We start from the raw sequence: 22,569 nt of genomic DNA, 5'->3' as shown, positions 1-22,569 counted from the left end.
TCTGGTTCGCAAAAATTCTATTTACTAGCCTTTGGTAGGTAGCTCCGGCATTCTTCAGATCGAACGGCATGACCTTGTAACAGTAGAAGTTAGTCGGGGTCATGAAGTTGGTGTGTTCCTGGTCCGCCGGATTCATCGCGATCTAATTGTAGCCTGAGTACGCATCCATAAAGGACATGAGTTCGTGCCCCGCCGTGGCATCCACCAACTGGTCAATCCTTGGCAATGGAAAACAATCTTTGGGGCAGGCTTTGTTCAGGTCGGAGAAGTTGATGCAGGTCCACCATTTCCCATTAGGCTTCGGGACCAGCACGGGGTTGGCGACCCAGATTGGGAACTTGGCTTCACAGATAAAGCCATATTTTTTTAGTCGGGCTACTTCTTCTTCTAGGGCTTCAGCCCGGGTGGTTCCTAAACGTCTTTACTTATAAGACTTGGCAGGAATGCTTTTATCCAGATGAAGTGTGTGCATGATGGCACTCGGGCTAATCCCCACCATGTCCTCGTGCGACCATGCGAATACATCCAAGTTGTCCTGCAGAAACGTAGTCAGCTCCGCCTTCCTCTTGCTACAGAGGTTTTTCCCGAGCCTGACCACCCGTGATGGATTCTGTGGATCAAGGTTCACTTCCACGAGCTCCTCAATAGCCTGGAGCTCGAATCTGTCTTCGCCTATTCGGGGGTCAATATCCTCACTTAAGGCGACATTTCCCCCTTTGGCGCTTTGAGGTTTTTCAATCTCAAGGTCTGCTGAGGGTTCCTGAGATTCCTCTTCACTCAGAATGGCCATAGCCAGCTGCCCAGGTTTAGATTTTCCCTTCATGGAAATGCTGTAGCATTCCCTGGCAGCGAGCTGATCGCTCTGGATAGTGCAGATTCCTGTTGAAGTAGGGAACTTCATGGCGAGGTGTCGAATGGAAGTGATAGCCTCGAAAGCTATGAGCGTAGGTCGGCCCAAAATGGATTTGTAAGCAGCGGAGCAGTCTATGACCATGAACTCGAGTAGTTTGGATACTGTCCGAGATTCTTCTCCTAGGGTGATCACCAGCTCGATCGTCCCTATCGCCGCTGATCCTTCTCCCGAAAAACCATACAGCATCATGGAGGTCGCCTTTAGCTCGGCGACAGTCAAACCCATCTTCTCTAGGGTGGATCTGTAACGCCCTGGTTACCCCAGAACAGTTACGGTGAACTGTGAACCGGAAATTTGACCCGCTACCCGAGTCCTTTGGTTAAAAACGTGATCTAAGTGCTAATATCAGGTTAAGGTAGAAAACCAGTAAAAAGGAAAGGGTACATTTTATTAAGTAAATAAACTGCTCATGAGCCTTTTAAAATGTTTACAAGGTGTTCATAATACAAAAGAGTCGCTACAATTTCAAATATACAATCCCCGCCGGCCTAAGCGGCAAAAATAGGGTAAACCCCTAGTCCCTCTGAGAACTCCTTGACCGTGGCGGTCAAGCGGCCCTGTATGTACATCACATTGCCCAAGCTCTCCACTCAAGGCTGGTCAAGCTTTTCCTTTCCTTTACCTGCACCACATAGCACCCATGAGCCAAGGCCCAGCAAGAAAACGTAATAAAACATGATGTAATATCAACAACGATCATAATAACCATTCAGGACTATCAGTCCAACAAATAGGTGACAATAGCCAAAAGTCACAGTAATGAGCATCTCTCTCTCTAGCCATGTGATGATAGGGTCACCAGGGCTTAACTGATAGGTGATTTCTTTCATAAACATGTTCAGGATAGGTGCATGGTGATTGGTCACCAACATAACCTTCTTCACGACTCTAGAGTCGAAACTATGGACAACGTCCCTTAGCCACGTGACAAACGGTCACCGGGGTCATATACCTTGGCTAAAGTCATCTGGTTGTAGACCAGGCAAGCGCTTATAAGTTCATCGACCTTAGGGCCGGTCCCGCATTAATGCCATAGAGCCATTCAATGCGTGATCATCGACTTTAGAGTCGGTCCCTGACTAGTCAGTGTCTTAAACAGGTAACCAGCATTCATTAGCATTTAATATGCAATCCACGTTCACTTATATCAACCAACATACTTCAATATCAAACCATGCATGTCATATACCTGTACAGGGTGCAACTGTATCCATACACTGTTTTCTTACCTCAAGTTCGAGCGAGAAGTATGATAATGACGACCCCTGAGAACGATCGATCTTTTAGTTCCTTAGCGGTTACATAATCACAACCAATTATAACCTCCATTAATAAGAATCCACAATAATAGGGTCTTAACCTAAGCACCACCCTCGGGACCTCGAAACATGCCCACACGGTGAGTAGATTTGATCCCGGGCCTTAAGGATTGAAACCCCAAGTCAAAAACCCTTAAAAACACTCAAAACGGGGTTTGGAAGGAACAGGGTAGCGCTACAGCGCTCAATTCCTAGCGCCAAAGCGCTCTACACAGAACCTCCCAAGAGCCAGAAAACCTCCTGAGGAGCGCTATAGCGCCCTAGGGTGGGCGCTGTAGCGCTACCTCCAGGCCCAAACACCCCTGAACCGACCTTCTTCAACTCCTTCGATTCTAACTCGATTTCCAAGCTTCCAAAGCCTATTCTTGATGCCAAATAAACCCAAAAACCATCCTAACACACCCCAAACACCACAAGCATGGGAACCCTAGCCAAAACTCCCAACAAAACCATGAATTCACCCTAGTAAACTCAGCTGCAAAACAATACCAAAACAGAGCAAACCAGAGAAAACCATGGTTAGAAACTTACCCAAAGCTTGGCCTAGGATGCTCTTCAATGGTGGAACACACTCCCAAACTCCCAAGGCTTGCTTCCTAAGCTTGAATCCTCAAAATTGGTTCAAAAACCACAAAGAACAGTGAGGAGAAGAAGGTACGGGAGAACTCTAAAGTATACTCTGTTTTTCTACCACTTTCTTCAGCCATCAAGGGTTATATCTATCCTAGGGGTGAAATGTCCATTTACCCCTAGGTCATTTAATACTTTCTAAAGGCTCCCAAGGGCATTTTTGGTACTTTCCTCCTAACTCGTTAATCATAATTAACGCTCTCCAATTCCCGCTATTCCCAATGTTCTCAAACGCCAATAATTCACAACCCGTTACCCTTTATCCCCCGGTAACGCTCTAATCATCAAAATCACCCCGAGACTCAACCCAAGTCCCGACACTTAATCCCGTTGTGACTAAACCGCTAATCAATATTTGACGATCGTCTCATGTCGAATAGCTCGAACAAACCCACATCATAATGTGGTCTCAACATATGTCATTGACATGCATACAATTAACATTATATTATAATATAATTCTCACAAACATGCATAAACACATTCAATGGCATAATTAAACAATTATGGCCCTCCCGGCCCACTAATCCAGCCGTTAACCATAATAGAGAATCCGGGGCATTACAGGATCGGAATAGGAGGTTCACCGAACTCCCGTTGTCTATTAGTACCCTCCTCACTCTCCGGTTGGCGAGCTGGACTGCTACAACCAAGGGGTCATTGTGAGGGAATTGGACATGGCCTGCATCTTCCTCCGTAAAAATGATTGGTTGCCTCTCCAATCGATGCTGCTTTGACTGACGCTGCTCCGGGACGAACTCCACTCCGTTATGAGCCTTTAGTTCATTCACGTATCTCTTCTGGGCACCTCTGCTTGTGCCAGCCGTGTGCGGACCTCCAGAGATGGTGGATATCTCTCCTCCGACCACGGGAGGAAGGACATCCTGATCTACCTGAGACCCGGGCTGACTGGCTGGGGCTTCTGGAGTAGGTCGACTCGCTGGAACCCTGTTCCGCGAGTATTGAGCCAAGGGGCCGGCTCGAATGAGAGTCTCGATCTCATCTTTCAATGCCTACAATCATCGGTGTTGTGGCCCACATCGTTATGAAAACGGCAAAATTTGGAAGTGTCTCTCTTTCCCTTGTGGTGCTTCAACGGCTCCGCCCTCTTCCAAGGGACTCGAGTAGAGTTGGCCAGGAAGATACTCTCCTTGGACTGGGTGAGCTCGGCATACGTCGTGAAAACGGGCTTAAACTTGTCTACGGACTTATTCTTCTTTTGGCCGTGCTGACTGCTTTCGCCATTTCCCTTTCTTTTGCCTCCACCGGGCTGGTTGTTCTGTGTGACGTTTTGGGTCGCTGCCACGAACCCCGTTCCTACTCCAGCGGGCTGATCGGGAACCTGGCTGGTTCCCACAGCTGAGGCTTTGGCTTCTTCCAAGTTTATCCATTCTTGGGCCCTGTTAAGGAATTCGTTGACCGAGCTGACTCCCTTCTTCTGTATATCCTTCCATAAGTCTCCTCTGACAAGGATTCTGGTTCTCATGGCCATGAGCTTGGAGCTATCATCCACGTCTCTAGCCCAAGCAGCAACGTTCGCGAATCTGCTCAGGTAGGCCTTCAGAGTCTCCCCGGGCTGATGTCTCACGTTAGCCAGGGAGTCGGCTTGAACACGGGCGGCCTGGGAGGCTCGGAATGCCCTTTTGAAGTCGGCTGAGAAGGTCTTCCAGGAACTGATTGACTGTCTTTTACTTTGCTTGAACCATTGTGTGGCAGGTCCAGTCAACGTGGAAGGGAAGATTAAGCATCTCAGCTCGGGGCCAATGTTATGGGCCATCATTAGGGTGTTGAACATCCCTAAATGGTACGATGGGTCTCCGTCCCCATTGAACTTTGACAAGTGAGGCATACGGAAACCGGATGGGTATGTCGTCACTGCTATATTGGGGGCGAAGATTTCCATCTCGTCCCCTGAATCATATTCGTCTTTTTCTTTTTCTGATAGGTGCTCGAGGGTTTGGTCCTGATGTCCTTGGTTATTCCGGGGCTATTCAACAGCTTCGGATCCATGGTACATATTTTGTGGGTTATTGCCCCTCTTATCTTGAGATAGGTTATTTGGGACATCCCCTCCGTCACGTACTTCGGACAGGGCCCCCCCTGAGCGAGCCTGGCCATCTCCTCCTGCTCTGTCCCCTCTATGAGAGTTGAGGCGATCTCGCAGGTCACCTCCTTGGGTGGTCTGGTGACTTTGTGTCGAACTTAAACGCTGACGAAGGTCTCCCGCTGAGAGATCACTTTGACGACTGCCGGTCCAGCAACTTCTGCTGGATAGGCTTGGAGTCCGCCTTTGGTGATGAGGACCGAAGCCTTCCCCTGGCGCCCTGCTACGCCGGGAAGGTCCAGCCGATGGCGGGTTTCTCCTACTACTCCCATAGGCTGGGATGTCTCGGACGGGCCGAGGAGGAGACAGATATCTGATTGGAGAAGGAGGATGCCTGACTGGGGAGGCGATCCTAGTTCCGTCTGGAAGGATCAAGTTTGGTGAGGGCCTTTCAGCCCTGCCAACCTGCTGGTCCCGCGCCGGGCGATCTGGACGAGGCGTAGGACGGTCGTCGGGGACGGGCTGACGTCGCAAGCCCTCCCCGGATCTCCTTCGGGAATTTCCTCGAGCTCCCCTGGGCGTTCTCGAGGATGGTTGGGAGCTAGGAGTCGACGTCCTGACCGAACGACTGTATTGCTGTTGTCCGGTCCTAGTCATTTCCTCGAAGTTTGCCTCTTAACGGTGTGATGAAGGGGTGGAGTTGGCTGCTGGAAGTCTATCCGAACGGCTATGCTTGGACCGGTTACCCCGGCGAGACTTAGGAGCCTCGCCTTGCCTCTCTCTGACGTTAACGCCGGTTGTGAGAGGGGGTAGTCAGGCCAGCATATCTTGGATTTGCTGACTAGCTGTTGCTAACTGACTCCTCAGCTGAGCGTTCTCCATCTCCACCGCAGTATAATAACATGGGTTCGGATTAGGCGGCCGGGGCGCCGAACTACCAGTATCATCTTGGCCCGCCGGCTGCTTTCCTGGCCACTGCTGGGCTTCAGGAACTTGTTCACCAGGGATGGTAGTATGATGAGCCTCATGCCCATCATGTTGTTCTGTCTCGTTACCATGCCTGGACCGAGTAGTCACCATAGTTGGATGTTTGCCACAGCACTAATCGAACTTGCTCTCAATGAAAGCACCAAACTGTTGACGCGGTTCTTCGCCAACAGGTAATTAGAAGAAGAAGAGAGAGATTAGTGCTGATAATGAACCGTACCAGATATATGATCTTAGAGAGTGAGAGAGGTGACTCAAGACACGGTTTTTAAGTGGTTCAAAGGTTAAAATCCTTCTACTCCACTAGTCAATATTATTGATATACTTTGGGCATTTGATTACAGAGTATTTCTTACAATTGAGAGTCCAACCCCTATCATCTCCAGGGTCTCCATATTTATAGGAGAATGCACCTGGGAGTTGGTAAGAAGGTCATCCCGTGACCCTCTTACCTATCGTATCAACTCTGTGACATTCATGATTAATTCCTAAACCTGACACATAAGTGTGGTCAAATCAATAGGTAAGGAGATAATGGGCCGCACGGACCAACCTAGTCGTGGGTGTCTGAATACGCACGTTCCTGCTACGTGTCCGAGAAGTCAGGGGGATATCAGACACGTGATGTCTGATATATGCATGTTTACCTTGCGTGTGCAGACTTTACAAAGAGTCATAGCCTCCATATCCAGATCGTACCACGAGCTGGATACGTAACTCGACCTTCGGTCTTCAGGATCCGGACACAAGTCCTAAGCAATCTTGGCAAATCCTTGGGTTATCCCAAGCTCAAGAGGTACGACCTCTTGACGGGAGCTCTGATCTTGGGGATGTACATGGGATAATCGCAATTAGGCCGCAGCTCCGACTGCTAATCAGCCCGTGGTAAAATCAGGGCGTACAGTAAATAAAAGTGATAAAATATAATTTTTTGTGATCAACGTTTACAAACTTGTAAAGATCACTTACAAAATTATAAATATCTGTTACATGTTTGTAAATATTATTTACAAAAATTAGTTTTGGAATTGTGGTTTTTTATACATAAAACTTACAAACAAATTCGTAACTAATTTTTTATTTTTGTAACAATAATTTACAAAATTAGATTCATAACTAGGAAAGATATTTTTGTAACTAACATTTACAAAAATAATTTATATTTAAGAAATTGTAACCAAAATTTACTTAAAAATATTATATTTTTCCATATGTTACAATATTGTACCAAAAAATTACCGGAACCATCAAATTTATATTATACAACTTAAAAATATAAATTTAAGATATTCATTATATATAAAATACTTTATTATATATATTTATATAAAGATGCAGTTAGTGAATTACAATAATTTTGTAAACAAATTTTATATTTTTGTAACAACAGTTTGCAAAACTAATTTCACAATCAAGAAGTTTATTTTTGTAACTAACATTTACATAAATATTTATAAATTTATTTAACATGATTGTTATAAAAATTTACAAAACTAATTTTTTAACTTTAAAATATATTTTTGCAACAAAACTTAAACTTTGACTAGATTAAGATTTTAGTTTAACATTGAGTGTTCAAATTTGACTAGCTATGATTTTCAAAACAATATAATATTTTTTATCACTATCTTTCCTACTGCCATTAATATATGCTACAAAAATTTATGAATATATATATAATAAAATTGAAATATCATTTATATCAATTTAAATAAAAATAGGATAAACAAATTAATTATAAAAAAGTAATATTAATGGAGAGCGAAAAAAAAAGTGAAAACCCCATATTTAATTATTATTATTAGCATAAAAAAATATAGAGATTAACTAAAATTTCTGACGAAAAAAAGACAAAAGAAAAAAAAAATAGAAGTGTACATAATGGAAAAAGAAAAGTGAGATAAGTGAGATATTATACATATATATATTTATATATTTATTTTGCCGTTTATAAGTCACCGGTATTATATATATAGACATCTATTTAGATATAAATAATATATTAGTTTGAGGATTGTTCAAATAAATTTTGAGAGGAAGAAAAGTGTTATACGAAAAGTAAGAACAAATTTTAAGGTAAATGTGTAATTATTTTAGTTTACCGTAAAAAATGATATTTTTTTAATATTACTGTGAATATTGTAATTTTTCTTTGTTTTTAAAAGGCCCAATATCTTTGATAAAGCCCACTTTATATTACTTCTATTCTTACCGTGTATATTGTAATTTTTTCTAATTATTGATTTACATCTAAACTTCTTAATTTTTATTATTTAGTAATTTAGCCCTAATATTTTAATGAGATTATTGACAAGTTATTTAATAGAAATCGTCCACTAATATTTGCAATAATGGAAGATGGTACAACAATGATTGAGGAAGTGTTGTTTTAAGATGGCAGCTAGTTATTATTCGCATGAACTTGAGCTCCCTGTCCTAGTACAAGTGTAACATCTCAAATTATCTAATAAGGTTTAGGGCCTTGATTAGGGGGCTAGGATGACAAATTATAGAAATTATGTGATTATATGTGTGTATCAATATGTGAGTATATGAGTTATATTATAATATGACTTGATATACATGTGTTTGGTGTATTAAATATGCATGTGGGCCAATTTCTGATTAAAATGACAATTTTCTTAATTTGATCTGTTATGGGTATATTTGACATATATGTGATATATGTGTGGGACCACATTATTATGTGGATATATTTGGGTTATTCGACACGAGACGATCCTAGGGAGCAAGCTAGTGGGAAAGTCACAACACGACCCATATTTGACTCGGTGTGAGTCGAGTGGTATATTGGGTATTTAGCACATTATCGGGATATTGGGTAATGAGAATGATTATTTGATGATATATTGGGAGTTAATGAGATCATAATGGAATTATGAGAATTTTGACTATTTTAATCCAGGGGTGTTTTTGGGACCCCGAGCATTGGAATTTGCTTGAGGTTACTTAAGCTCGAAGTAACCTGTTAGAAATAAAAAAGAACATTCATCACGTTCTCTCTCTCTCTCTCTCTCGTTCGTTCATTTGACGCCCGTTAGCATTTTCGAAGGAAACTCGAGTTTTAGGACTCGGATTCAAGCAAGGTTAGAGTCATAACAATTCTAGGGAAGATTAGAAGCTTGTTAGCCGGAGGATTTAACTAGGAAACAACTTAATTAGAGGTAATCCAAGCTTTAAGTTTTGAATTTTCGAGTTTTTAAGCTTTGATTAGATTTTATGTTTTGATGAGTTTTTGAATGGTTTGGGACTTGGGTTTTGATGGTTTTGGGCCATTGAGATGTTTAGGAACTTTGTTTTTGGAATTTGGTTATGTTTGGATAGGTTTATGGAGGGTTTTGAGATGGGAAAAATGGACAAAATAGCTAGGTTCGAGGTTGGATCGCGACCTTGTTCTTGGGCGCTACGACCTGTGTGAACCTAGGACCAGGAAGGGTTTTTCCTTGGGTGGGGGGGGGGGGGGGGGGGGGCACGATTATAGGGGCAAGTCGCGGCCAGCGTCCTAAAGCCTAGGCAGGGGGCTGTCTATCTGGGAGGCGCGCCGCGACCCCCAGGGTCAAGTCGTGACCCGCCTGAGCATTTTAGCCAGGTTGGGTTTTTAATGACAGGAACTTAAACCTAAGCGCTCGGGATCGATCATACTACCCGGTTTGGTAGGATTCGACGTCCTGGAGGCTAAGACTCGGTCCAAAAGCCTTTATTTACTTGTTTTTTACGGGATTCTATATTATGGTTGTGACTAGGTTATCGTTAGGGGTTCAGAATCAGGATCGTGCTTGAGGGTCGTTTATTGGTAACTTGTGCTTGGACCAAAGGTAAGAAAACTGCACCCAATATATGGTACATGTGATGCATGATTATGATTATGCTTGTGATTATTGATTAAGCATGCTAAATGCTTTATATCTGGATATTTGACATATGATATATGGTTATTTGCATTATCTTATTGAGAAAGGCTTGGCTTATTAGTCAAGGATGACAATAGCGCTGGTCGTAAAGCATTGACTTATTAGTCAAGGTTGACAATAGCGGCGAGCGCTGGTCGTAAAGCATTGACTTATTAGTCAAGGTCGACAATAGCGCCGAGTGCTGGTCGAAAAGCATTGATTTATTAGTCAAGATCGACAATAGCGTTGAGCGTTGGTCGAAGAGTATTGACTTGTTATTCAAGGACGACAATAGCGCACTAAGCACTGGTCGTATTAGTTAGGCTAACCAGAAGCATCAGGTACTCTTATACAGATGATATGGCTAAGGGACCTGAGGTGACTTAATAGTCACATATCCTAGCATTGACTTATTAGTCAAGAACGGCCTTAGCACGTTGAGTACTAGTCAGCGTCAGGTACGCTTATACAGAGGATATGGCTAAGGGACCCGAGGTGACTTAATAGTCACATATCCTAGCATTGACTTATTAGTCAATGACGACATTAACACGGTGAGTGCTAGTCGTAAAGCATTGACTTATTATTCTAGAACGACACTAACACATTGAATGCTAATCGTAAGGCATTGACTTATTAGTCAAGCATGGCGATGGCACGCTAAGCCCTGGTCCATATGATCTAGCCTAACCAAAAGTGCATCATACGCTTGACCAAACTGTTAGGAACGAGTTTCCTAATACGCAGCGGAAAGGTGGTGGGGTTGGCCCAGTGTACAAAAAAAATTGTAACATATTTAAACTACCTTTGAATATGCAGATCGATTAATATACATACATTAATCATAAGCAAGTTAAGAATATAAATCATACATCTTGAAGCCTATCAAGTGTCATTGCTGTCTTTTCATAATAAGAACGATCTTCCTATCCAAGCTGCTCATTAGTACTCAGACCAAGATCTTACAAAGCGTTCTCTACACCTCAAGAAGTGTGTGGGCACTTAGAGAATAAAGGATAGCTTATTTGTGATTCTGCTTGATGTACTCAACACATGAGATCAAGAGAATAGGCCTGAGAATTGGTTCTTTATTTTTGAGGGAGAGAAAAATATCATTCTATTTTTCACAGAGCGAATAGACTTAGTTGTCTTGGTTGGTTATCTGTATATTTTCTGATTAGTCATACTTAAAAGAAAATATTCAAATTTAAAAAATAAATCTTTAACCAACTTACAATTTACTTCTTAATTAATTAATTATTTTATTAATGAAAATATCCAAAAATTAATTTTTTGAATAATCCATTAATTAATTAATTAAATAAATAAATAAAAATAAAAATCCTATCCCTGAAAAATAACAGAACACGCCATTGTGTGTGCACGTGTAGCACACTTATTTTTAGGAATATTTGATTTTTCTATTTTTATTTAATTATTTATTCAAACTACTTTGTCAGATAAAATCTAACAACCTAATAACTAATTCAAATTTGAATTTGAATTAAATATCTTTTTAACTAATTATTAAATATAATTAATTATTTGAATAAATATTAATCTTTTAAATTCAAATCCAATTTGAACTTATCAGATTATTATCGCTCACTCAAATAAAAATATTTAATTAATTCTACTAATTAATTAAATCCAATATTTTCAAAAATAAATATTTAATTCATTATAATTAATTATTTAATTAAAATTTGAAATTAATTTAATATAATTTCGAAAATTATATAATAATTAAATATTAATTAATTTTGTTAACTACAATTAATTTGTAATTAATTAATTAATCACTATTATCATATAATTGCATATTTGGCCCGAAGAACAATTTTTTTCTTAAATATGTCTTTAAACTATTTTTCACTTCATATCAACTCTTACCTTGAATAGTGTTGATAGAGCCGCTATGGAGACCTATGGACCTATAATTCCAAGTTCCAATAAATTTGAGATTATTAATTAAACTCTTTAATTAAATAATCTTAATTTATTAATATCATGATTATTCCACTATAAATATGAGACTACACTCTTGTAATTATAGACATTTCATTTACTAAGTACTTTATAATTATAAAGCATCCATTGATATAATCATTGCGTACAAATTGACCATCTAATAATGGTTCATAATTAATCGGGAATAAAATTATCGTTTTACCCTTTTAATTATCTCTTGTTTCTTTAAGTACCGTTAACTTTACTAGTGAAGGTTAATTCATAACTAAATTATGAATTTGAGCTCAATAACCTTTCAGTCCCAAAAGTCAACCCTTAAAAGAACCATTATTCAATCTCTTGCGAGAAGGCATAGATTCTATATATGTATACTATGTCCCCAGCCATCTACATTAATGAGTTCTCAAAACAAAAGTTTCTAGCCTGATCAGTTTGACAGACCATAACGAGTGAATCAAATAACTCATATAACATAAACAAGAGTTCATAGTAACTTCAGGATTAAGATCTATTTGTATATAATCATTAGTTGATATATTTAATTAATACTTTGAAATGGTATTTAACTAAGTATTAATAAACATATCTGGTCCAGTTCTATATATTCTCTAATATATAAAGCATCTCCACTAAAGCGTCCTACCACACTAGTGATTCGGATCTAGATCACATGTATTCATAATACTAGTGAACCGTACTTGCAGTAATTAATCTAAAGATTCCATAACTTTATTTTACTGCGAACTATTGAAGTTCATTTCTCTCAAACACAATCCTCTCATACCAATGCGTGTTTGAGATCACATATATGAACTTAGAAATTTTTCTGATATTTACATAATATTATCATAGAATAATATAGTCCATAAAATATATGCATAACAAATTCAATTCATTTGTTTATTTATTTCATAAAACAATGTCTACTACATATGCTTTCAGGGCAAAATTCCCAACACAAACTACTGGTCGAAGAAAACTTAGTGCCGAGTACACTAGATCAACTCCAAAGCTGGTTATACAAAGGACATGACACAGGGCCCCAAAGTGACTCATTAGTCCCCTATCCTAGGGCGTTGATCCAGAATGATTCCATAATCATTTATTTGAACTTGCATGCATGCATGCATGAGTAGGGTTATTACAGCTAGGCATGCTTATTATGATTAGATAACATGTTGTTAACTGCTTATGAGCATGTTTAAGTTTTCTTGCCGAGCCTCGACTCACGGGTGCTATGTGGTGCAGGTAAAGGGAAAAGAAAGCTGGACCATCCTTGAGTTGGAGAGCTTAGGTGACGATGTGTACATATGTGGCTACTCGACCACCACAACTGGGGGTTTAAAGAGGATTTAGGTTTAAACCCTATTTTGCCGCTTAGGCCAGCTAGTTGTAACTCTTTTATTGTAATTAACCTTTTTAAATGTATATTTGGATCCCATATATACAATAAACGTTTTAGTGAAACGTTTGTATCTTTGACCAAATTTTTTAACCATAAGCCGTTAATCACGTTTAGCTACACGATTATGGCCAAATGACTCATTTAACGAGTTTAGCACTATTTAAAATACACAGTGTAACGGTCCCTAGGTAGTAGGGCGTTACAACAGAGCTATATTGATTCCCATGTACTGGTTGCATTGACTCTCTTGAGTTATTTAAATGCGTTCATAAATCCGGGTTTGATGACTTAATCTACCCCAAGTTCTGATTCAGATGATCTCGAAGATCAGGCTAATTGTAATGCCCCGGATTTCCTAATAAGGGTTAGGACCTTGATTAAGAGGTCGGGAGGGCCATAATTGAGTTATGATGCTATTTAATGATCATATGCATGTTTATGTGAATTATATTATAATATGATGGTAAATGCGTGCATATGGGAGTAATTATAATTATAAGGGTATTTTGGTAATTTGGCCGCTGTGGGCGTAATTGTGTATTTTGGGTAGGGCTGGAAATTTTCGATATGACACGACTCGAAAACAACACGAAATAAATGGGTTTGGGTGACATTTAATTTTCGTGTCATAATCGTGTCGACACGTTTAACACGTTTATTAAACGTGTCATTTTCAGGTCAACCCGCTTAACTCGAAAATGACACGCTTAAGACACGTTTAAGATTATATAAACATTTTAATTTATTTATATTATGTTAATCGTGTCAATTTCGTGTCGTGTCATTACACGTTTAATTGTGTATTAATCGTGTCAGTTTTAGATTTGTGTCAAATGAAAAATTTATTAAACGTGTTATCGTGTCGACACGTGTGACCCGCTAAGATAATCGCGTCGTGTACGGGTTTGGATTTCTAACACGAATAATAATCGTGTCGTGTACGGGTTTACTCTAATCGTGTCGTGTCATAATCGTGTCGACACGATTATGACACAATAACACGAATTGCCACCCCTAATTTTGGGTGCATGGTTGTGATTAATTAATATAGCCACATTATAAGGTGGATTGGTTCGAGCTATTCGGCATGAGACGATCATGAAATGTAAGTGTTCGGTCTAGTCATAACAGGTTTAAGTTCGGGGCTCGGGGTGAGTCTCGGGGTCATTTTGATGATTAGAACATTACCGGGAATTAAAAGGTAATGGAATATGATTTGTTGGCATTTGAGAATATTGAGAATAGCGGGAATTGGAGAGCGTTAATTATAATTAACGAGATAAGCGGGAAATGACGGTTTCACCCTTGGGAGTGTTTAGGAGCCTTTATTTGACCTAGGGGCAAAATAGTCTTTTCACCCCTAAGTTATATATCAGCCTTTGGGAGTGTTTAGAAGGCTGTAGAAGTGTAAAAAACAGAGCCCTTATCTCCTTCTCACCCGTGCATCATCTCCTCTTCTTACCCTTGGAGGTTTTTGGTCCCAAATTGAAGAAGCAAGCTAGGGAGTCAAAGCTTGGGGATTATAGATTGAGTTCAGCCAATGGGAAGGATTCAAATTAGCTTAAGGTAAGGAATTGAACCTGAGTTTGAGCCATACTCTGTTTTTGAGTTAAGTTTTAGTTGGTGATTTATTGATGGAAAGTTTGGATTAATGGAAGTTTGATTGATGTTTACTTTGGGTTTTGATGAGGGTGAGTTGTGGATGATGTTTAGTGGTTGAATTGGGTGTTAGGTTGGTGTTTTGGATTGGTTTGAAGGGCTGGTTTCAAGGGAAACCGCAGGGGAAGTCGAGCTGGTGCGTGCTGGGTTTTTGGCTGATTTGCGTAATGAGCCGTAGCATGGCAATGGTGCGCCGCGGCCCATGGTGCTTGACAGGGAAGGCCGCCTCTGTTTGAGGGGCGCGCTGCAGCGCAGCTAGGGAGGGCCGCGACCCTTAGTGGCTTTTTGGCCAGAAATGTGTTTTTAGCTTGGGGATGCTACCCATAGGCCTCGGGGTCAATCCTACTACCCGGTTAAGTGTGGATTGGTGTCCCGAAGGCTAGATATTGGTTTGGGAACCTGTGTTGATCATTTTTATTGATGATATCCTATATTTGGTTATGACTAGATGACCGCTAAAGGACTAAAAGTTGATCGTTCTTTAAATCATTCTAGCTCGAATCCGAGGTAAGAAAGCTGCACCCTGTGGATATGTGACATGCATGGCTATTATTGATGCATGTTGGTTGATTATTAGATGTGACATGCATGGCTATTATTGATGCATGTTGGTTGACTATTAAACATGACATGCATGGCTATTATTGATGCATGTCGGATTGTTGAGTATAATGCATGTGATGCATGAGAAACATGTGAGTAGGACATGCTTTGAGTACTGAGTATGATATTGTTTAGAGCTTGTGTCTCTGGGTTTGTGCATGGTCCTAATTGTATTAACACTTGTTAAGTAAGCATGCTGAATACCTTGTTTATGGATATTGGACATGTGATATGTGTTTGGTGGCATGGCTTACTTGTGCATGGCACTGACTTATTAGTCAGAATCGGCAATGGTGTCAGATCCGTCTGTGAGGCTGTGACTTATTAGTTAAGCTCGCAATGGGTTGAGCACTGGTCGTGTTTCACTAACCTGAGGGTCAGAAACGGCATAAGCGTCGAGGACGCAGGGCCGAATGAAGATTATATCTAATCGATATTAGCGTTGAATGTCTCTATGGCATTAATGATGGACCGACCCTAAAGTCGATGAACTTATAAGCGCTTGCCTGGTCTAAGACCAGATGTTCAGAGCCAGGGCATATGACCCCGGTGACTGTCTGTCACATGGCTGGGGAACGATGTTCATAGTTACGACTCTAGAGTCGGGAGGAAGGTTATGTTGGTGACTAATCACCATGCACCTATCCTGTTGAAGCTAGTGAGATGTTCACTTATTTATTAAGCCCTGGTGATCCTATCATCACATGGCTAGAGGGTGTTGTTCCCATATTAGTGACTTTTGATATCTGTTAAGCCCTGGTGATCCTATCGTCACATGGCCAGAGGGTGATGTCCCCATATGTTTGTGACTTTTTGTGATAGTCATCTATTTGTTTGGACTGTTGGTCCTGATTAAGTAATACAATCACTGTTGATATTATATCATGTTATATTATGTTTTCTTGCTGGGCTTCGGCTCACGGGTGCTATGTGGTGCAGGTAAAGGCAAAAGGAAGTTGGACCATCCTCGAGTTGGAGAGCTTAGGTGATGACGTGTACATATGCAGCGGCTCGTCCGCCACGGCCGAGGTTTAAAGTGGAACTAGGGTTAAACCCTGTTTTGCCGCATAGAACGGCATGTTGTAAATATTTTCTTGTAGTAGACTTTAAAATTATATTTTTGGGATCCCAATGTATTATTAAACGTTTTAGTGAAATGTTCCATCTTATCCAAAGTTTTTAATCTCTAAACCGCTAATCACACTTAGTTACACGATTTTGGCCAAATAACTCGATTAGCGAGTTTAGCACTATTTGCAAGGCACACCGTAACGGTCCCTGAAGTTGGGGCGTTACACTAATCATTCTCGTAATTCCCATTATTCCTGGGCTCAGTGTTATATACATTCATCGAACGGATAAGGTCCAAACTTCCACTTAGGAAGCTGACATTCCTCTCTGGTTTTTTTTGTGTGGCTCGATGGTTGCGAGGTAGTTTTTCTTGTACTCTCGCCCAGTCGTTTGTGACCTCGACATATGACTTCCAGATGGTTGAGGTGCTCTATGCCCTCGATGTGCTTCTCGCAGGGCCTCATGGTCACCCATATGCTCAGGTCGAGCCCTATGGTTTTTGTCTCGGCTCCCACTTCGAGCACTCCGAGAGGGTCTCTGGGGTGCTTGATGCTCTGCACGGTTCCCATTGGGAGCTGGATGGGGTGCCTCTCGACCTGGAGAGGGATGTCTTATCGGTGAGGGCAGATGCCTTACTGGTGAGGGCGGTGGCCTTCCGTTGTTGGGTCTGGAAGGACTAGAATTGGCTCGGACAGGCTTCGGGTTGTTCCTGATAGGTTCAGGGTTATCATTCCGAGCTACCAAAGGAGCTCGGTTATTCCCAGTTCCAGCAGGCACATTTCTCGTAGGATTATTCCTAGCAGTGTTTTGGGTGTTTCCCCCAGGTCGACCGTTGCCGTTATTTGTCTTGGGCCTCGGTTGGGCCTGCTGGGCCCTTTGCTCAGCCATTCTGGCGGCCGTACTCCCCCGAGGTCGTCCTCCGGGGTGGTACTTGTACTTCGGTAGCTTGCCTAGCCAATTCCTCATTTTATCGTGTAGCTTCAGCTAGCTGCTCACGCAATCTGCGGTTCTCCAATTCCACTATTGGTACATACCTTTATGGATTATAATATAAATCTTCATCAAGGCTGGGGGTCTGAATAAGATTCCCCCTAGAGGTCGATGATGCACTCCCCTCATCGGGGCTGTCATCTACCATGGGCTGCTTCCCGGGCCTCCGTGGGTGGTTTTCAGCTTGAGGAGTACGCTCCTCGAGGATTTGGGGCAATGGTCGCCCATCACTTCTGGGGATGTTCAAGGCGGCCATTGATGATTTGCAGGAGGTTTCAATTAAACAATACAATGATTTGCTTAATGCTCTCAACAAAAGCACCAAACTATTGACGTCATTTTTCGTCAACTTAATTATGAAGAGCATTAAACAAGAATGTAGAAAAATAGAAGGATTAAGAAGTTTTTTACGTGGTTCAGCAGTTAAAATCTGTCTAGTCCACGAGTCATTATTATTATAGACCTGGCTTTGAATGAAAACAATTTGGCAGAGTTTTCTCCAGTACCATTTGTGCGTGAATACAAATGAATCAGGCTAGGCTATTTATAGACCTGGCCGTAAGAATATGTTCCCCAAAATCAGGGAAGTTATAATCAAGCATTTGAATTTGAAATAAATACATTAAATGTGTTAATTACATAATATCCCATGAAAAAATGGATTTAATACACGGTAATAACGAATCCCTACGAAATAAAGATTTCCTAACAGCCTTTTCGTGTGACAAATGCGTCATTGAGCATTGAGCTCAATCGTTATACTAACACTCTTTCGAGACTAGCCAAGCTTCGAGCTCATCGTTCCAGTTGTAGTCTCATTTGGTCGAATATGTTCCTCAGAGAAGGTTGGTCTTCGAGCCCGCAGCTAAGGCTCGAACGCTAGTAACAGATCTAGAATCATGTGTCAAATTATACAAGTGTTCTGCTAACACTTATTGCTTTCGAGCTTACTCTTTTCGAGCCTATATTTTGAGGTTATTTATTTATTCTCGAAATTTGGGTGTAACAGTTTTTATCTTATTATACATAATGGTAGTATATAATTTTGTATCATGGTATATACATTTTACTGGTAATATATAATTTTGTCAGTGTAGTATATACATTTTTGAGTAATAATTTTGCAAGTTTTGTTAGTATATTATTTTTCAACTCAATATATGTATTTTGTAGTATGGTATATCATTCAATAACCCATAAAAAATGAAAAAAAAATCAAAATAACTTTAAAATAAAAAATAATTAAACAAAACTAATATACCATAATATTAAAATATTTAGAATAAAATAGTAATTTGCTAAATGACGTATTTGTTAATATGTAATATTAAAAAAGTCATTAGGCTATTTTACTACAAAATTAAAAATATGGACATTTACTTACTTTCACACACCACGAAAGGTCATTTTGCACAAAGCTTCAATTATTAAATCCTTTATATCAATAACTTCCATCTTTACATCTATAGATTTCAGAGCTCCTTTAACATTTTTCTTTGAATTATTAATTTTTCTTTCCTTCTCTCCAAATTTATTAGTTTTAATTTATTTATTTATTTTTATTATTTTAAATAAAAATATTTAAATGATATAAAGAAAAAATAGAGAAATTGAAATAGTAAAAAAAATTATTTTGTCTTAATTTTGTAATTAAAAGAATTAACATGAGATTATACAGTGGTAGAACCACAATTTATCTATGGTAGTCAATGACCCTTTAAAAAATCTTAGAAATAATTTTTTATATATGTTAGTTATAGAGTATTTGATCTTAAAAAATATTATATGGAAATCGACGGTTAAAGTCTCTGTCTTTTTAAAATTGAATCATTTAAGTCTCTTAATTTTTTTTTAGCTGCGATAGTCATTAACATTCATATTTAGTTCTTATTTTAATAGATGAATGACGATTTGAGAAAAATGTATTTTTTTTGAAAGATAACTTAAATAGTACACCGGTAAAAAAATAAAAATTTTAGCTATTAAAATATATTTTTGTGTGTAACTTTTAGTATTAGGATCATAATAGGGAAAAAAATATGATAGTAAAAATTTTCTATTTTGGTGCTCAACCAACAACAAAATAACTTTTTATGGTTGAATTTGGCCAAAGCATATTTGCATCTTGAATTTAAATCTTGCCACCCGGTGGACAAAGTAGTGTCTTTGTACCGACATTGGACAAAACAAAGCTCTCTTTACAAAAATAAAAAAAATAATTGATCGTTCTTGTTGGCATGATGGGATCCTACCACGTGTCACTCGTAGTTTTCCCTTTAATTAAAGTTGGGTTCGTCCCAAAGGTCCGATCTTTACCCTGTAAAAAACATGGGGTTTTAAATTCATCTTCTTCACTTACCCAAACTCACTTTTTCTCTCTTAGTTTTCTGTCTCAATAATCCACCAAGAAGAAGCAAGATGGGAAAACTCATTTTTATTGTTTCCCAACTCCATAAACTTGCTGGGTGGGTATACTTAAAAATTCTACTCAAATCTCGAATCTTTTTCTTTTACTGTTTTTCTATACGTTTTGTTTTGAGTCTTTAACCTGTTTGATATGATTTTTGCAGGCCTTGCTTGACATTACTTTATCCCTTGTAAGTTTCCTCCTAATGTGACTGAATCTTTTACTTTCTTGAGTTGTTGTTGAGTTTTGATTTATGGGTTTCCTTTCAATATAGGTATGCATCAGTTATGGCCTTGGAGAGCACAACAAAAAAAGATGATGAACAGTGGCTTTCTTATTGGATTCTGTACTCATTTATCACTCTTGTTGAAATGGTTATAGACCCTGCTCTAGAATTGTAAGACTAACTCAACTTCCTATACATACAAAATTCATTTCATCGTAGTAAATGTTATAGTTAGTTGCTATGTAATTATTAATTGCATAAGAAGATATCAATATTGAGTTTGTCCGTTGTTTTTTGTATTAGGTTTCCTATTTGGTATGATGTGAAGCTGGTAATTATGGCTTGGTTGGTTCTTCCCAAATTCAAAGGGGCAGCTTTCTTGTATAAGAGATTTGTGAGAGAGCAAATGAAGAAGTATAGAGGGAAAACTACACATTTCATGGGAAAGAACAAGCACTAGAAAGTGAGTTTATTACTCAACTATTGATTTTTGGTTGATATCTCTAACTGGTTCTAAGCACATATGTACACTTGAATATGATCTTCCTTGTTTTGATTTGTGTTGATTTTGTTCTTCGACAGGGCAGAGCATGAATGTATGTAATTACTGAAGAATGCAAAAAATGCACATATGGTTTCTGAAGATCTTGCCATTCAAGACTTGTGTTAAGTTACTTTTGTTGGTTAACTCTACTAATCTTTTGTTTGTGACCCTCAATCTGAGCTAGCTTCTGTTGTATCATCCAATCCATATATGTAAAAGGGCAGAAATAGCTCTAGTTTGTTGCAAAGTCTTTTTAGAGTGCGGTTCTTTTTTAGGAATGTAATAATGGTAGTACCTTGTATTCGCCAGCTAATTTTTACTAATTTTACTTTCTTCTTACGAAAAAGGGTGACTATAAGTCCACAGTTCTGTTGAAAAAAAATAAGTGCTCTTAACCACTTATGGGGGTCATTTCTTCACATATACCTCTAATTCTAATTTTTTGTTTTTGTTTTTAATTCTCTTTTTTTTTTTACGGTAATACTCTTTTCTATTTCCAATTTGTTGTAGTCCTAGTGAGGACCAAGTGGCACTATGAAGTGGGTTGATTCTAATTGATGTGTAATTTGAAATTTAAATAAACGTGAACTGTGTTTTTAAATTTTATTTCAAAACTAACATTAATTATTTTCTAAACCCAAAATAAATTGAAAAAATTCAAATTTAATTTAATCCTATAATTAAAAGGGTAGGTATCTGTATCTTACTTTGTGTTTTTGTAAATTATCGTTTTTGTATCATGTGTTAACAATAAATTAAATTTTATTTGGTATCATACAGATTTGATATATTGTATTTTGAATTTGTATATATTTGGTATTCTAAATTTAAATTTAGTTAATAAAATTTTATTAATTTTATCAAACTGTTCTTAATTATGTGAATTTTAAATTCAAATTTAATTATTTAATAACATATAACTCTTTGTAGTCTAATTATAATAAAATTTTATTTATTAAATATGAATATGAGATAATAAATATCTATTATTTTAAAATATATAATTTTATATAAATATTATTGAAAAAAAAGTACTAAAACACTACTAAATATCCTCAAGGGTTATCGGTAGCTTTGACAATTATGGCAATTAGTTTGAGTCTTCATTGCCTTGTTCGTCTTGGGTTACGTATGTTTACTATTGAAATTGATGTAATAGTTGGTAATTATTTGTGTACGAACCCTAATTTTATTTTATTTTGCTGAGTTTTCTTTTGAGTCATTATTAGTCGTATGCATTTACGATTAGTAATGAGTTTATTTAGAAGATGATATCATGTTTTATACTTATTTATTTATTTCAATAATGAGTAATTGATCATTTATCAAAAATAGAGATTATTCTATTTGTTTTTTTGTCCAATTTGTTATTGTTATTGAATAATTCAATTGTTTAAATTTTGTGTCTAAAAAGTATTTCTTAATAGATGTTTAATTAATGAGATTAAACCATTTGTACCATATATATTCAGATTATTCATTTCGTAAAATGTGTTTAATCTCATTGGTAAGACACTCACAAACACATTTTTGTCATAATTAACACTTTTTTAGGCAATAAATTTTAATTGATAAATCAAAATCAAAAAATTGGAAATTAGTGATAATTGAAAAAGTAATCCAATAATTCATGCAATAGAGGTATTATTAATAATGAAATAGTCAGGTTTTATATATGTTTATTGAATAAGTGATGCAGTATGGGTATGGCCTACACTACACCAGCATTATTATTTTCACGCTATTTTCGATGCATTATTGGATAAGGCTTATTGGATTAATTAGTTAGATGACAATAATTCTATAAATTATTAAAACTTCATAAATTAAAATATCATATTATATGTGCTAAAATAAATATTACATTATTAGAGAAAAAATAATACAAT

At 38.3% G+C, this 22,569-nt stretch overlaps 2 protein-coding genes across 3 annotated transcripts; one reads left to right on the top strand and one right to left on the bottom strand.

Moving 5' to 3' along the window:
- Positions 1-16,819: 16,819 nt before the first annotated feature.
- LOC133831925 (uncharacterized) lies at positions 16,820-17,479 on the bottom strand. The gene has a single exon (XM_062262327.1). It carries the CDS (start codon positions 17,477-17,479, stop codon positions 16,820-16,822), a length of 660 nt encoding a protein of 219 aa, XP_062118311.1.
- Positions 17,480-19,810: 2,331 nt separating this feature from the next.
- On the top strand, positions 19,811-21,026 carry LOC133830028 (protein HVA22-like). 2 transcript variants are annotated; one of them, XM_062259921.1, is made up of 5 exons: positions 19,811-19,968; positions 20,074-20,100; positions 20,185-20,307; positions 20,440-20,599; positions 20,724-21,026. In XM_062259921.1, the coding sequence occupies exons 1-4, from the start codon at positions 19,922-19,924 to the stop codon at positions 20,594-20,596; spliced, it is 354 nt and encodes a 117-aa protein (XP_062115905.1). In that variant the 5' UTR covers positions 19,811-19,921; the 3' UTR covers positions 20,597-20,599; positions 20,724-21,026. The 2 variants fall into 2 exon arrangements, with proteins under 2 accessions (XP_062115905.1, XP_062115904.1); XM_062259920.1 differs by having other exon boundaries at positions 19,812-19,968; positions 20,719-21,026.
- Positions 21,027-22,569: the final 1,543 nt, after the last annotated feature.

Source organism: Humulus lupulus, chromosome 4 (assembly GCF_963169125.1).
Source record: "Humulus lupulus chromosome 4, drHumLupu1.1, whole genome shotgun sequence".
NCBI lineage: Eukaryota > Viridiplantae > Streptophyta > Magnoliopsida > Rosales > Cannabaceae > Humulus > Humulus lupulus.
This window is presented reverse-complemented; position numbering and strand designations above follow the sequence as displayed.

What these genes read in the sequence shown, in the direction of transcription:
- LOC133831925 (XM_062262327.1), bottom strand. Translation starts at nt 17,479, where the DNA reads ATGAGGAATTGGCTAGGCAAGCTACCGAAGTACAAGTACCACCCCGGA.
- LOC133830028 (XM_062259921.1), top strand. Translation starts at nt 19,922, where the DNA reads ATGGGAAAACTCATTTTTATTGTTTCCCAACTCCATAAACTTGCTGG. An exon ending in CAACTCCATAAACTTGCTGG is followed by an intron (nt 19,969 to 20,073) that starts GTGGGTATACTT and finishes TGATTTTTGCAG; the next exon opens with GCCTTGCTTGACATTACTTT. An exon ending in ATAGACCCTGCTCTAGAATT is followed by an intron (nt 20,308 to 20,439) that starts GTAAGACTAACT and finishes TTTTTGTATTAG; the next exon opens with GTTTCCTATTTGGTATGATG.